We start from the raw sequence: 17302 nt of genomic DNA on the forward strand, positions 1-17302 counted from the left end.
CATACCCATCTCAATCCCTACAATTATATGAAGTCAAGATAGAATTTTCAAAACGACTCTTGAGCTTTTGTAAACAAAGATTCAAACGACGATTTGACGAATCTGATAGCTCTCCCACGCAAACCAACACCATCAACAGGTAGCGGAATCCTTCATCTATCTATTGATGGTGTTGGTTTGCGTGGAAGAGCTATCATATTCATCGAATCGTCGTTTGAATCTTTGTTTACAAAAGCAGATAAGTCGTTTTGAAAATTTTGTCTTGAAGTGATTCATTTGAAGCATTGAAATAAATAAAACAACGATAATTTTGGAGATAAGTTCGTTCTAAATATTATTGTAAATTGGCAAACAATCCATTGCCATCATTAGGATAAAGCCGATAAACACATTAATCATCATAATCACGGTCGAATAAACTGCATTTACCTCAAAAAGGTTTACAAAATGTTGCAACAACTCATCGTTCTGGATGGTGCCCCAGACTGTGAAACTCGGGCAGGTCTTTTTTGTTGAGCCTGATCATTCTTCGATGAACTATTCCCGTAATTAGGCTTGCCGGAAGTTGGTCTGGTAGCCTCGTTTGATTGATGTTGACCCGTCGGTTGTTGCATTCCAGTTTTATTGGAAGTGGTTAAATTATCGCTTCTCCGCATACGTGCCTTAAGTTGATCCTGTTTGATTCTATTTGAAGAATCGTCACGAAGAGTAGATAAATTAAATTAAAAAGAAATAGATAAAAAGCTATATAGGTTACAAATAAATTAGAGTATTTGACTATGGAGGGGTAATTTTTAAACAGGGCAATATAAGCAATCAATGCAATTGTAATCGACAATTGTCACTTCATTCGCAACGCCTCACCTCATACGTGACGTAGAATAAGCACAAATGAAATCCGTTTTTTTCTTTGTCATAAGACTAGTTTGTACTATCGCATTTAATCATTTAATTTCACCTACAGTAAAACCTTACTTAACTTGACGAAGTATCTCGTGCTGGAATCGACTTATTTTTCCAAAATGTCATTAATGAAAAAGGCGAGAATAGTGGAAAGGTGGCTTTTACACAGGCTATAGACATCCCTATCTAACTCCCTTAGCCTAAAAATAGCCACCATGTCCCGGGCACAGTGTGCAGATAGACCGCTGTCAGCTGCATGAGATGTCAACAATCGTCAACAACACCAATGATTGTAGCTTGATAATTAAAAATATCCACAACAATAAAGGAGCAGGATTTATTTTTAAATTCTGCTCAAGCTTTTCACGGTGAAATAAAAGACAAATCGTTGTTCTCCATGTAAGTAAAATCAAAATTGATCATGTAGATAAGTTTGAATCAATTAAACTCATTAGTCATATTTAATGAATATTCCCGATTAAAGTTGCATATTGAAGAAAGCTGAATTTGGATGTTTTATGATGTTAAGCTTTTTTAGATTTGACGTACGTTGCACGGCGTTGGTGTTGGTGTTGGCTACGCTAAACATGAGCTCTTAGCATAGGCTTGCTTTTACACTAATAAAAATTCACACATTTTTATTGGCAAAAATCTAAAGAAATTTACATATAAATTTTATGTGTACGTTAATAACCACCCGCTATATGAGACACTCACAAAAAACTCCGCATTGTATTCATGAGTTCACACATGGATTTTTGCAATGGGGTTAGCGAAATGCATTCCATATTTTCGACACATATATTCCATGCGCCCACATGCATTGCATGAGTGTTCACACATACTATCCATGTGGGTCATAGTATCCATGTGCGAATTTCTATGCAATTAAGTATGTGTCGACACATGATATACATATTTCAAAATACATGGATTTTTGCCATAAAGTACACTCAAAAATAGAAAAACCTATAAAAGTATAAAAATTAATCTTTTTTTATATTTGCAAAGTTTATTTTTGGCTTAGTTTAAAAAGTAAATCTATTCAAAAATATAATATAATCTACCACCGAATAAGGCAACACTATTTTACTAATGCATTGATCGCCTTGTGATATTTATTGAAATAGGTTGAAAGCACATTTTTTTCATCTACTGCAAACAATTGTTCATGTTCCTCCATCATTTAAAGTGGCGTTGGCTGGACCCGGATCTGTTTCCACATTATCAACTGCCACCGAATCAACGATAACCCACCATCTTTTGATATGTTTGATATACGATGTTTTAGAAGACGCAAAATAAAGGTAAGCTCAAAAATGGTTTTCGACGAAATTATCGCTTATAGTGCTTATTTTTAGAAAACGACGCTTCCGGCACGTTGTTCGTTCCAATACGTTTCCGGCGGATCCGTAAGAACTAACTATGAAAAGGTTACGCTGAGTCACCAACGGAAAGCCAGGAAACATCTTACGCCAACCAGAAATGATCGTGGAGCCATCGGTTGCGATGCCAGCAGTCAGAAAATGGATCTGCGGCACTTTGACCAGAAAAATATAAATTGATCTTTTGTTTTGTTGCGTTGCCAACTCGGTTGCTCATTTGCCTCGAAACATTTTTTTTGAATATTTTAAGTATATAGTACATATTTTTGTATACCCTGAATAAAAAATGTTTGCTGAAATGTTTCAAAGCTGTTTGTTATTTTTGTAAACAGTAAAAAGTTAAAAACAAAAATAAAATTAGGCCGGCAAATACTATTTTTAATATACTCGCTTTATACTATTGTCTTATAAATGAAAGTTATACTAACCAAGTATAGCCTGCACTTAAACGAAGACGGGGTCAACCAGGCAAATAGCGATTTAGAATGACTTTAAATCTATTTAGTATAAATTTTTCTCAGAGTGTATGTGTCCATTTTCCTGAGTGGAATACGCTTAAAGGTTATAAGCTAATAAGAGTTATGTGTGTTTCTACATACACCCGATTCTTTTTTTACACGGATTATTTTCGCACGGATTTTTTTTACACGGCTTTTTTTACACGGATTCTTGAAATAACACGGATTTTTTTTGCACGGTTTCTCGAAATAGCACGGATTTTTTTTACACGGATTCTCGAAATAACACGGATTTTTTTTACACGGATTTATTTTTACACGGAACGCATCCCCCAGATTAACAAAGACCCGGTTACTTTTTTTACACGGATATTTTTTGCACGGCTTTTTTTACACGGTTTCTCGAAATAGCACGGATTTTTTTTGCACGGATTCTCGAAATAACACGGATTATTTTTACACGGTTTCTCGAAATAACACGGATTATTTTTACACGGTTTCTCGAAATAACACGGATTATTTTTACACGGATTTTTTTCACACGGCACGCATCCCCCGTGTAAAAAAAGAATCGGGTGTATATGCTATGCGAATTCACATAGCCGTTATGTGGGAACTGCTATAGTTAAAATGTATGTGTGCTACACATAATGAATATGTTTGGATTTTTGTCAGTGTAGTTTCTCTTGCTTGTATGTACTAGAATAAAAAGAATCGATTTTTTCCATAGTTGAAGTATTTATTTGCTGGAAGATGCAACACAAAAACCCTAATTAATCCACCTAGCGGTGATGGTGCCTTTCTCGTTCGTTCAAAATGGTTGAGAAATATATAAAAAAAAATTTGGTGTTGTATACAAGACACGACCGCTCGACGTAAACTACGTTAAACCAAATATAGTACACTGAACCAACTATTTATTCCGCTCTATATAGAAGAGAAGGAACCATCCCACGACAATACTACCCAGCCACTCTATGAAGGAGTAGGGACTCCACTGTCTAGCGGCTGGCCACCCCATTCATCCAACCCAGTTCAATAATAGATAATACCCTAAAAGTAGGCAATTACCAAGAATTGGAACGCGCTGTATAGGGGATGCATGATGCATGAAAGAACTAAAATTTTCAATAGTTTAGCGTTGATAATCAATAGTTTCAATACTACTAGCAAATTGGTGGAAAGTTTACGAATCGATTGATATATAAATCATTAAAATCCATTGAAAGATAAAGGACCTATTAATGTTACAAATCTTACATGATTTCGTGACGGTCTCCAGTTTTGAAATTCTCATTTGACACCCTGTATCCGAGTCTTCCCCTTAGACGTAGTTTACGTCAAAAGTCTAATGTGACACCAATAGGTGGATAGGTCTTACTATTCATTTTTTTATGCATTGTAAAATTTCCAGCCAAACGCAGCTTGTTGCAAGCAAATCGGATGAGCATAAGTACCAGAAAAGTGATTTTACTACAGGTTTAGAAATTAGTATTTTGGCCATAACTTCTGATCCCATAGTCCGATCCGACCAATTTTCAATTTGACACAAAGGGACACGATTCTGCGTCGAAGGCAAATCGACGTCAATCTAGGGATAACGGCGACATTCCAAAGTTATTTCAAAATGAACAGTAAAAACTTATCACAACATGGGGAGTGCAGCTTCAACGTCTGTTCTCTATGGTTAAGTGCCTGAAAATGAGTGAGAATTGTGTACGAGTTTCTTATGTTCTTCTTCTTCTTCTTATTGGCATTACATCCCCACACTGGGACAGAGCCGCCTCGCAGCTTAGTGTTCATTAAGCACTTCCACAGTTATTAACTGCGAGGTTTCTAAGCCAGGTTACCATTTTTGCATTCGTATATCATGAGGCTAACACGATGATACTTTTATGCCCAGGGAAGTCGAGATAATTTCGAGATAATCCGAAAATTGCCTAGACCGGCACCGGGAATCGAACCCAGCCACCCTCAGCATGGTCTTGCTTTGTAGCCGCGCGTCTTACCGCACGTAAAAAAATAATTTTGGCTATAACTTCGAAACCCATAGCACAGAGAACAGACATGGAGGCTCGAACAAAATTTCTTGTACAACATGTGAAAACAATCAAACTGAACCTCAATGCCACCGACGTCGAAATTGCAACACTCAAACTCATTTTGACAACACGATGGCGCTGGTATACTCTCACATATAAAACAACACTGACACTGATTTAGCACGGGGCAACGTCGACATTCCAAACTGTTTTAAAATGAACAGTAAAAACTAATCACAACCTAGCAAGTCCAACTTGAACGTCTGTTCACTGTGCTCAAAGTCCGACCTGTCCAATTTTCAACGCGAAGCTTGTTGCGAGCAAATCTGCTAAGAGTACCTTATTGCCTACAAAGTGAGTGAGAATTTTTCCTGTAAAAAAATATATTTTGGCCATAACTCCGAAGCCCATAGCACAGAGAACAGACGTTCATCTTACGTCGCAAAGTTGTGTACAACTTTGTACTGATAATTTTGAAGTATGTCGTTATGCCCCCGTTGCACGGTGCTAGTGTGCCAATAATGTTGGTGAATATTTTGCCACATTTTACTTTTTAGCGCTAGTGGTGGTTAATGATAAGTCCGTATTGTCACTAGATGGCAGTATCACCTTGTTAACGTAGTGTAAGCCAACGCCATCGCTTGGTGAGATTGAGTTTGTATGTCGGGCAATCTGTGTTGGCGGCGCTGCGGACCTTTACATACGTTTTCAACAAAATTTTGTATGAGCCTCCATGTCTGTTCTCTGTGGTATGTTAGCGTGGTTAATGCTAAAAAAATACAAAAATAAGTCATATGTGAATATGTACGTTATGTGGAAGATATTGATTTGGAAAATGTATTGGAGATAATCACTTTCCCTTCGATGGGACTCGAACCCATGACCCTGCAGTACGCTAGACTGCTGCTTTCACCAACTAAGCTTCGAAGGACCTCCGTCGGCCTGAGCTTGACGACCGACTGCAAATAGCTTACCTCACTTGTTCAGTACAGTTGCTAATGAAGAATGTGTATAGCCGCCAGACATTCTAATACTCACGCTCCTCTAATGTGAAAGTGTACTACACACATGTGGAAGTGTTGGCTTGAGAAATGGATTGCGGATTTGGGAATCTCGAGCTCGTTCAGTAGCCGCTAGGTTGCGAAGGCCGACGGAGGTCCTTCGTAGCTTAGTTGGTTAAAGCACCAGTCTAGCGTACTGTAGGGTCATGGGTTCGAGTCCCATCGAAGGGAAAGTGGTTACCTCAATACATTTTTCAAATCAATATCTTCCACAAAACGTACATATTCACATATGAGTTTACATAACATTGTAAATGAACGTCCAAGTCGGGTGGTTTAATCCCGGAAATAGGCAATTAACTTTGATTGAACTGAACCTGAGTTGCGTGCTCTTGCCTACGCAATGCGGTCGGGTCTGAGCTTGACGACCGACTGGCAAATGCTTACACAACTCACTTGATCAGTACCGTTGCTGATGTAGAATGTGTATAGCCGCCAGACATTCTAATACTCACGCTCCTCTAATGTGAAAGTGTACTACACACATGTGGAAGTGTTGGCTTGAGAAATGGATTGCGGATTTGGGAATCTCGAGCTCGTTCAGTAGCCGCTAGGTTGCGAAGGCCGACGGAGGTCCTTCGTAGCTTAGTTGGTTAAAGCACCAGTCTAGCGTACTGTAGGGTCATGGGTTCGAGTCCCATTGAAGGGAAAGTGGTTACATCCAATATATGTTCCAAATCAATATCTTCCACATAACGTACACATTCACATATGAGTTTTCATAACATTGTAAATTAATGTCCAAGTCGGGTGGTTTAATCCCCGGAAATAAGCAATAACTTTGATTGAACAAAAATAAGTCCATGAGTAGTAACCCTACTAAAATAGTGGAGACACTGCTAATACGTCAACGAAAAATTATTTAATGTTTAGTTTCCAAACTCCGAGTCTAAGCTTAGTTAGATAATTTAATTTCTCAGAAAATGAAAACCAAAGTACAAAATAATATTTATTAAAATATTCTTCTAAAAAAATATTTGCGAGCGGGCTACGTCCAACTGGTGGTCGTGTCTAGGATACAACCTTCTACTTTTTTTCTGGGGAATCAGGTTATAGTATAAATCTGTTTTAATGTACGTGTCGTTTTGTACTAATCACAACTTAACATATGGTTAGTCATATGCCATGACTCGTTCCCATCCAGGAATGATGTGGATTGAGAAAACATTCACTTTTCCTGGATGAGCTGCAAATCTCTCTGGGCTAATTTTAATCTTCTTCATCCACCATCGCAGCATCAGCCATCATCGGCCAATAGCCGTGAACAGGCTTGTAAAATGTCATCTGCATGTCATTTGACTAATTTGTTCATAACTTTCTTCAGAAGCCTAATTTATTCCGCTTGAGTAGGGCTATATTTTTGTCCAAGGGTACATTGCTCTAAATATTACATATGAGGCTGGATAGTCTCCGAGCGATGAGATGGGCGATTGCATCGATCGTAACCGACACCATTGACACATTCCAGCGTAACGCGACACCATGAGGAGTCGACTTTCAGTGAGAAATTAGGTCCGCATTTGAAAATTAACTTCGGGGACATATGATTAAACAGGTTTAAAATTATCCTCACTAAATTTCCTTTCTGATGGTATATTAATCTTGAGATTTTTCGCTTTGAATATGATTAATATAACGCGCTGCATTTCGTAACGCGACACCATCGCTGAAATGCGCTTTTTTGCAATTGGCAATGCAAGTGCGTTTTTTAGCTCTGGTATAAGGTTTGGAATCTCGGTTTATTCCAAGCATTTCTCGTATACATTAATAGAAATGAGGATGTGAATTCAAATTACGGATAAAAACGGATATTATATGAAAAATTGCTGGATTGATTTAAAACCCGCCGCGTTACGCTGATCAACAAACAGTGTTCTGCAAATGGTGTCGCGTTACGCGAACGTGTTTATCGTTGATGGAGTACATAATTTCAGTCGATCTCGATGCGGCATGTTGCATTTGACGTGGAATATTATCACATTATCTATTGAATTTAGTTCGAGTCAGTGGTCGCGATCTGGAGTTTCGGCTATTAAGGTTATAGGGACTAATCGGCCCGAATTCGGTACTGAACCAAAACTATTCCCGTCACATATCCAGTTTTCAAAACGAAATCAATACTAATGGGTTCACTGATTTTTAAATATGTCACACCCAGGTATGATCAGGATCGGTTTTTCAATACGCGGTCAGATGATCGATCCCCCTAGAAGTGAGTTGTATTTTTACATTGAAAAGTTCTATGTTGATTTTTTCTGCGTTAACCATTTTGAAAGGTGATGATGATGATGAAATCAGAAATGTTGAAGATGCACCTTTCTGTCGTTTTTTACTCTACGTTTCTACTGGAACGTGGTCTGTTTTCAACTTTTTATTTATACCCTTTCAAAGACATTGGTGTATGTTTCATGCCTCAACAAATGTTCATTACAAGAGAGTGCACTACTTGCGTGCATTTTAAATCTTTACGCTCTAGAGTCAATACTTTAAGTAAAATGAGAATTGCCGATACCTCCCATTTAAATTACACGGTCTGTCACGTGAGACGTGTCAGATTCGACAATTCTCGAGTCATTCAAGACGCATAATTGGCACAATTGTTGTATATTCAAGTTCAAAGTGAAATTCATTCCAATCTATATACATAAAAATGAATTTCTGTCTGTCTGAACCTTATAGACTCCGAAAGTACTGAACCAGGCGGGTGCTAAGCTGTCAAATGTTTGTTGCCTCCAATCAAGCGAATGCCGACGGCACTAACACTACGCCGTAGTCTTTGAAAAATAAACACTGCAGTGGGTGAGAATGTTCTGAAACGCACAAAGTTTGGATAATGCACGAAACAACTGTTTCTGCTCAGCACAGAGTTTCTTCTACAAACATAATTATTTATCTGCATATTTCGCGTAAGGAATAAAGTGAAAACACTACACTTTTACGGATTTGGTGTATTTTTGTTCGCTGCACTCTTTAATTTAATATGTGCTTTCGACACCACTCTCTCTTGTAAAAACGGTAAACAATACAAATTTTCACAAACATCACGACAATTTATGATAGTATATGAGCATTTTGACATTGGAGTATAAATTTATGCGCCAAATAAGAGGGTGTTCGATCACGAACTGTGCTCATCGTCGTAGCTGCTGTTGAAGCCTAACAGTGCAGCGTGTGTGCGCCTTTTATTTTGTGTCACTTTTGTTATTCACTGTTCTCGCGCCAACTGCTTGCGTTATGTGCATAGCAGTTGGCGCGCTGTGTAAGTCCAATTAGAATTTAAATTTGAATGTTTGTGCACACGTCCCCAATAGTTATAATATTATGTAATTGCCTTTGCCGTACTAATAGTCGCCTATAAAAGGCGACTCCAATATCAATGTTTGTACAGTATCGTTATCGTAACCTCCGAGCTGGCACGCTGCCTCTCGGAGGTAATAAATCAACAGTGAAATTATCAGCAGTTGTTGTTACTCGTCGTCTGGATCCTGGAGAAAGTTAAATCACAACGTAGGGTCGTCCCACCCTGGACGAAACAGAAGGTACTGTCATACTTGCCAAACTCCATCCCACCCCCTCGTAACGTGTTTTATATGGAAGGGTTCTAAAATTTGTATGGACCGTAACGCTCGGATAGACACCCTCCCACCCCCTAAAGCGTTATGTAATTTGTGAATGGGCCCATATGAAAAAAATCCGTTTTCGCCCCTCTGTACTGAACCGATCGGCGGGAAAATTTGTATGTAGAGGTTTTTGGGGCTGGAGAAAGTTCTTAAGATGGTTCGAGACCCCTCCCTCCTTTGGAAAGGGAGGCTCCCATACAAATGAAACAGAAATTTCTGCATAACTTGAGAACTAAGCAGAGAATAAATCAATTTTAGGCGAAACGAAGTTCGTCGGGTCTGCTAGTGTCTAATATAATATGTCTTTATCAAGGACATTCCTCAAGGAATCCAAAATTAAATGCACTCGCGTTTACAAGGGCACCCCACTCAACAATAAACCAACGCATAACTGCCATGTCCGTGAAATGGTAGAAGGAAACCGTGTTCAGGAGCAAATTGTTCCCTATGTATACTCTTATACTTATATATCTTGTAGTACCTGATGATGTGCGAGAGATGTTTAAAAAAGCCTCATAATCAAACAAAAAATAATTGAGCTCTAGTTTTACGGTGGTTATTTATGGATGACCCCTATGAGTTCTACGAAACAACCAGATTTGCAATTTCAATTTTTCGTAACATTTCTTATATGGGAACTCATTTTTTTAGTATGAACAGTTACCATATGGCACACCCCGTTCCACCCCCTATTTTGTTACGTTATTCATGTACAAACCCTAACATATAAAATAGGAACTTTTTTTCATTTTATGATCCATTGTGATACTGTATACATAAACCGAAAACCATATCCCTCATTCCAGAAGCACACTGAATGCGCGTAACGCGACACCATATTTTTGTACCTAGTGCAACTACATAAATTATGATCCGATTTTGGATCTTAATACACCCAGGTTTTTTTTTACACGGTTTGGTTTTGGTCGTTTAAGACCTTCAGCGTCAATGAAGCAATGAGTTAACCCCACGAAAAAATTCACAAAAAATCAAAGAAAATTCAGGGGGTATTTACAAAGCAGTGAAAGTTCAGGTTAACCGAGAAATTAATGAATTCCAACCGTGTAAAAAAAAACCTGTGTGTATATGAAAAGAAAGCTTTTGACGAGTACTAATGTCGAATTCGTTTTTAAACCTGGGTCAGTGCCAACCCGAACTCTGAATAAAAAAACATTTTCAGTTCCATCTGTCATTGGATATGTTGGTGTGCGTAGCATCGTGTTTGTTTTGATTCGAAACATATGATCCAGGACATCCAGTGCACTGGCAGTGCGTGCCTTGTGAACTGATTTTTGCGGATAGTGGAATTTACTTTTGGGTGGATATACATACGGGAACTGCTCCTGGAATTCATCTCATGGCTCCGATATTCATCCCATCAAAAACAAAGCAATGGAAAGGAATTTGGATTGTTTATTATTTTTGTGATTTTTTCAGCAGTGAGCACGCATGTTGACAAAAAGAGGCGACGAAATTGGTGCTGTATTTCTTTGTTTCCCGATGAGATGAATATATTTGAGATGGATATCGGAACAGTTCCCCTATTTAATTATATGCAATAATTGCACATTTTTATACCAAGAATTCCGTATGTAAAAGAGATTTTCTATTCTACATTCATCTATTTCTGCACAAGTTTTTTTTTCGGAGAACACTCAGAAGCATGTAATAAAAATTCTCCAGGATTCGCAAATTTTTTCCTCGCCACCTCTCCTGATAAAGGTAGCCTCACATCTTGGGATAATTTTCCGATGGATTTTGGGCCCCGTACATCTTCAATTTTCAAGAATCTCCCGGAGGAATTGCTTAAGGTACTGGAGAATTTATTTATGTAGGGTAAAATGACCAATAGTGGACCCTCCAGCCATTTTTGGATTATTACTGCACAATGTCAACATTTTGCTATGAAATTCTACCGGGAGAACCTACCTTACAGTCCTATGATTTTATTACATGCATTGGAAATGCTATGTAAAGTAAAATTAGACGATTTTTTATAATTCTATATAAAATAAACACGAGAGTGTCCATTATAGGAATATTTTGCGGGGTTCATAATAGGGAAGAAGAACGTCCCGAAACGGGACATGAAAATCAAATGAAGTGTCGACTATAGGGAAGCAATTTCCTATTATGGACCCCCAAGGGGTCTACTATAGGGCGAATCCAGTTACACTTTATAATGTTAATTTCAACGAATAACGTCGTGTATTTGGGTGTTTTATGTATGTATCGTGAAGAGGGGATGTAGAGCTTGTTGTTAGCTAGAGGCAGAGTTAATATGTTGAAAATTTCTAAGCCTTATGACAGGAACAGCAAAATTCCTCTACTAGGGGGTCCACTATTGGGCATTTTACCCTACGAAACTTGCGGAGCAATCCCTGAAGAAAAGTTCGTGAAAGTTCCTGTATTCCAGAAGGAATTTCCAAATTAATTCCTGGAGCAACTTCCAGAGAAAATCCTGGAACAGTATTCAAAGATATTCCCAGAAGAATTACCAAAGTAGTTCATCTCGAAAGGAGCTTTTGGAAAAAATATGGAGGAATGCCTGAAAGATATTGCCAAAAATTCAAGAAAGAATTACTGAAAGAATTTCTAAAGCAATTTCTGGCAGAATTCCCGAAGAAAATTCAGAAACGCACGAAAGAGTTTTTGGAAGAATTTCAAAAGAAATTCTGCATAAGGGTTTCAAGGGGAATTCCCAAACTACATAATTCCATCCACCGACCTAATTTAGGTCACAATCTGTGAGGAAAACCTGAATGAACTTATGAATACATAGCTTCCCTAACAATTATTTTTAAAACTGATTCTAGACAACAATACCGGATTAATTTCATTAAAAACTACAATAACAAATATCACAAAATTCCCGGAAAAAAAGAATTTCAACGCGCATTTTATTTTAATAAACAGAAACGAAACTCTCCCTTCTGCTTGTTTATTCCGCCCAGTCCCACCCACCCACGTGGTTTTGACAGTTGAAGTACAGTTGTATTGGTGAACCCGGTGCGAAACCGTGAAACAACACAGTGCGAACCCGACAGCTTTGGGGTTGGAACTAGTGCGAACCTAGTTCCAACCTGAGCGAATAAAAAAACACTTTGACAGCACTTAGGTTGGAACTGGTTCCAACCTAGGTTGGAACTTTTTAAAAACGAATTCGACATAAGAGAATCCAAAATATTACTTCTTCAATGTGTATACTTTTTGTATAGTATCAATAATACGACTATTTTCGTAACGCGACAACATTTCAATGTCACTGTTTTAAAAATATAAATATTTCTTGAAAACAAAAATGTTCGAAACAATACAATTGGTACAACAAAATATCATTATCAGCTCTACTTTATTATGTATTCATTAATACAATTGAACCCAAATAGGTGCGATGCAGCACATTTGTAAAAAAAAATGATTACGAAGTCTTTTTCTCATGCTAAAAGTCTACTACTTTGAATGGCTGTTGAACTATGTTCCTAAACCAATTTTCAGTGGAAAAATGTTTTTTCTTATAATTCAATATATATGTTTTCGTGTCCTATTGATACTGGACCCTAATTCTCAGTTTGAAATGTTGGTCCTTTGGCGTAGAAGTGCGTGGAATGTGTCTATTGCATGTATAGAATGGAAAAAAGTGGTCCTGGAGGTACCAACGTAAACACAGCGAACGAACCAGAAGAGAAAAAAAACACGTCAGTACGCGCTACTATCCCAAACTGGAATGACTCACACACGGCAAACAGCTTCTTTTATACACAAAGTAAATCTTGCGGTGGACCCGAAGGCCCGTGACTTACATAATTCTGATGTCCGTGTTAGGAATGCACGAACAGGATTGGTTAGATCTGAAATTTTTACTGGCTTTGACAAGAATCAAAATTTTCAACAGTTTATCGTTAATAATCTTAAGATTCAATGAAATTGGCAAATTACTGGAGAGTGTCCGAGTCGATTGATATATAAATCTTCAAAATCCATCAAAAGATAAAAGCGGTAGTAACGTTCGAAATCTTTCCTTTCAGCGTAACGCTCCAAAAATTTAAATGATACCAAGGATAGTAGAGAAATACGGAATTCCTACGTCAAAACATCCAATGACTAAAAGAAGGCAGATTTCACTGTTGAATACAATGATTTTACCTAGGAAATGTGCCTCATATGCAGCAGGTCGTGGGTTCAATCCCAGGCCCGTTCCATTATGCTACTTTGTATCTTTCTCTATACTCCTCATGTTCTAGCAATCGCTAAAAAACTAGAAATGGAGTCCATACCTTTTCCATCTTTTAACTATACCTTTAACTAAATGTTCTAGCATTCTGTTAGAATTCATTATTGGCAGTGGCTGATTTTCGACGCGCCGCTATCACATCAAGGCGCTATAGTATATGCGCAAAATAGCCAGCATGAGTTAACAACCGCCAGAAATTTGTATTGCGAAAGACATCTAACGCGGGTTAGATTAGGAACTTTTCATGAAAAACTATTTGGTACGAGTTATGAAGGATGGTGTCCGCTACTACGCCTACCAAATATTTTTTCGATTAGGGTGCTTAATTTCGAGTAATCGAACCGTAGATGCCTTTCGCCATACTGATTTCAGAAAGTTAACTCTTTCTGTGCCGCTGTAAGCACGCTCAAAGCAGGCGATTCATTGGAAATGAACGGAAAAAGCTCGTTTCGCTGCATCTAATAAGAATATATAATCATTTCTTTCCTACCACATCAAGCTTGGAAAAATGCCATGTTGGATGAAACGACATGCAAAATAGCGGGAAAATATGGAGGAGCCATTGCCCAAATTCGGCCTCTTTAATATCAGGCGTCCGTGTGCTGAAGAAGTGTTTTTTTAAAAGTACAGTTGAAACAGTGTGTGAGAACCACACCTCCCCCTCCTCTTCCTAGCAGGAGCTAGATTTTATAATTGGGGAAACCTGTTCAGGTAATACGACGCTGTTCACAGGTAAACCAGGTTTTAATACCAGTCGGTCCTTTAGGACCTCTTTTGTCTCTTTCTCTACGTCTTTTTCGGACTGCTTTTCCGTCCGAAGCCTTCAGGATTCCACGCCTAATCCGTCAAGAATTGTGACGTTCTTCATCGGACGATTCCTCAGGCCGTAGGCCCTAACCGTCAAGGAGGAATTCCCCTCTCGGTCGTCCAAGGTGGCTAAGCCACGGCCGGCCGATCGCGCCTACAAGGGAAGAAGACGCTTGCCCACCATCGTTTAGCAACGCCCGCTGGCCCCGTCGGACAAATAATGTCCGTTTACCGCTCGCCTCGTTATTCCGGCGAGATTTCTTGCCGCACAGCTGGACAGGAGTCGTTATGTCGGCTATTCTGCTCCCGTCACCACCAGCAGCAGCAGCGGTATGTACCGGTACCATCGATTAAATTAGGTTACACCAAATATACTATATTAACAATATGATTCACTCTCTCGAAATTTTGGCGACACCAACTCGCGTCCAAAAGGATCGATACACACGTAAATCGAACTACCCAAAATATGACGATCGTTTTACACTCACTTCAAAATGTCATCATGAAAAAAATAGGGATGCTTGATGTTTTTTTTGCAAACTTAATCGATTATGTTTAATCGAATGCAAACGGAAAATCAAATGTTGTAGCAGAAGTGTGCGGTAGGCATATTTTTGTGGAAATGTATAATAAATTTTATATAGCTCGTTGAACTGTATCCGGCGGGACCATGCCGGTGCACCATATCGAAATTGACGCACGCTGAAGCAGTTGGAGAGCTATACGAGGTTGCTGTGGAAGTTTACATTCTCCTCGCATTGTACCTACTCGCTCTCTGTTTCGCACACCATGTTGCTGTTTGCTCATTTGACTGCAACACTTTTATCAAATATACACTACTAAAAATCCACACATATTTATTGGCAAAAATCCATAGATTTAACTTATGATGTATATCAGCGCACACATAACCATTCTCCACGCGAACTACTAATAAAATATATATCCAAATAAACTTTATGTGTGGTCTCGAATTAGCAATTATTTAATTTATGTGTGGTTCTATATCGATTTTATTAGGGTGGAGCTATTGCAAAAATGTATAACGGCGACACATATATCTTATATAGATATTTCCGACATTCAAGACTTAAGGATTTTTGAAAACGTGACGATTTTTATCACATTTTCAAGGATGATATGATCAAAATATTTTACCTACTTGTGAGATGAGCATTAGGGTGGTTCAAAAAATTGATTTTGCTCCACAGTGCTCATCTGATTCTTTACCATGTTCTGAGTCTCCTCTGAAAATTTGAGCTCATTTGGATTAAAACTGATTTAGCTGTTTTTTTTTTGACAGCTACGGCAGCCAAATTCCCTTTTTTTCCCTAAATACTCTTATAATAGGTTTATAGTGGTTATCTAGAGACCATATTTTACACTTATAGTGGTCATCGGGAAGTTGTCATCTAATATTGGGTTTTATTATTAGATCTTATAAATTGATCTTGAAAACCATCCCTAGAACGGAATAAAACTTGTAATGTTGCTTGGGATATCACCGCATGGCTAAGGAAGGCTTTTATATTACTATGGCAGATTATTGTTTAGCATGATCAATCGTTTTGAATAATTTTATGACACCAGTTAAACTTATTCATTCGCATAACAAGTTTCAATTTTGGCAGGTGTTGAGAAAGAATTGGGTATATATGTAAAAAAGATATCGAACCAGTGCATAATCTCCATCCAAGCGTTTCTCAGCAATTTTCAGAGGATTACATACATTTATCGAGTTTGGCTTCGTTATGCTCTTTGACGCTTGAGCTTCAATAAACAAGTTATTTAGACTATAACTTGGTAATAATCGATTCCTCCTTAATTTTTTATATGATGATTGGAAGAAAAAAAATCGAGAAAACTCGTTTAGTAGTGACGTGGTAAATAATTGACTGTTTTACAACTAAAAGGTTCCATTTAAGGAAGAAAAAAAACCCCCTCGGTAATTTTTTTTTCAAATAGTTACGAAATGAAAGCTTTAAGAGCTAGGGACACGGCAGGTATTTTCGTCTGTTCGTCATAGTCTCGAAAACCAATAAAAGAGACGCTTTTTTGTAAAACTCATACCTACCAAATCGTAAGCTCAGGAGAAACGTTCTGCTATAGTGGAGTTCTAGCAAATGTACGTTGCTTTCGTTGGTTTTAGCCCCTACGACGATGGACGGAAGTACCTGCCGTGTCCCTATATTTTCACGTAGTGAAAGTATTAGCGATGTTCATTTTTTTGTCACACACGGCGTTGAATTATCTTGATTTTATGAAATCATTGATGATTTCTTTTCAAATTAACTCGCATGCATAATCCCATTTTTGAGAATTCCCAAATTGTTATCAATTTTTGAATATGGTTTGACAGAGGGAAACGAACTTTTGTGAACAAACTGCCCGATATGAGAGTCTGATATAAATTCAATTTAAACATAATTACGTTTGTGGTACAATCTCTCTATATAAAAATGAGTTTGCATTTCCTTTGAGGCAATATAACTCACGAACGGGTTGACCGACTTGTACGGGTTTCTCATTATTCGATTCCTCTTGAGGACTACTGTGTTATAAAATATCACTAAATTTTGAGGAGAAAGTTGAGTAATTGTGAAAATACAATTTTGATGCGAGTTGTAAGGAAACCCAATACGATCGCGCTAAAAATGATCTAGAGTGCGGCGCTGAATGAACTCAACAATTGACAGTAAGAATGCAAAATATAGTCGACTCTGTAAATCTCGATGTTCTATATCTCGATATCTCTCCCTATGTCGATGGTTTCCTCGGTCCCTTCAATT

The 17302-nt window shown here is 38.1% G+C and overlaps 1 protein-coding gene across 1 annotated transcript in view; it reads right to left on the reverse strand.

The window, feature by feature from the left end:
* Positions 1–292: 292 nt before the first annotated feature.
* Positions 293–17302, reverse strand: part of LOC134214105 (uncharacterized) — a 42015-nt gene continuing 25005 nt past the window's right edge. The window contains exon 11 of the mRNA XM_062693542.1: positions 293–684. Coding sequence (XP_062549526.1) covers positions 441–684 — 244 coding nt within the window. The 3' untranslated portion in view covers positions 293–440. The remainder of the gene's footprint in view (positions 685–17302) is intronic.

This window comes from Armigeres subalbatus, chromosome 2, assembly GCF_024139115.2.
Source record: "Armigeres subalbatus isolate Guangzhou_Male chromosome 2, GZ_Asu_2, whole genome shotgun sequence".
NCBI classification, from domain to species: Eukaryota; Metazoa; Arthropoda; class Insecta; order Diptera; family Culicidae; genus Armigeres; species Armigeres subalbatus.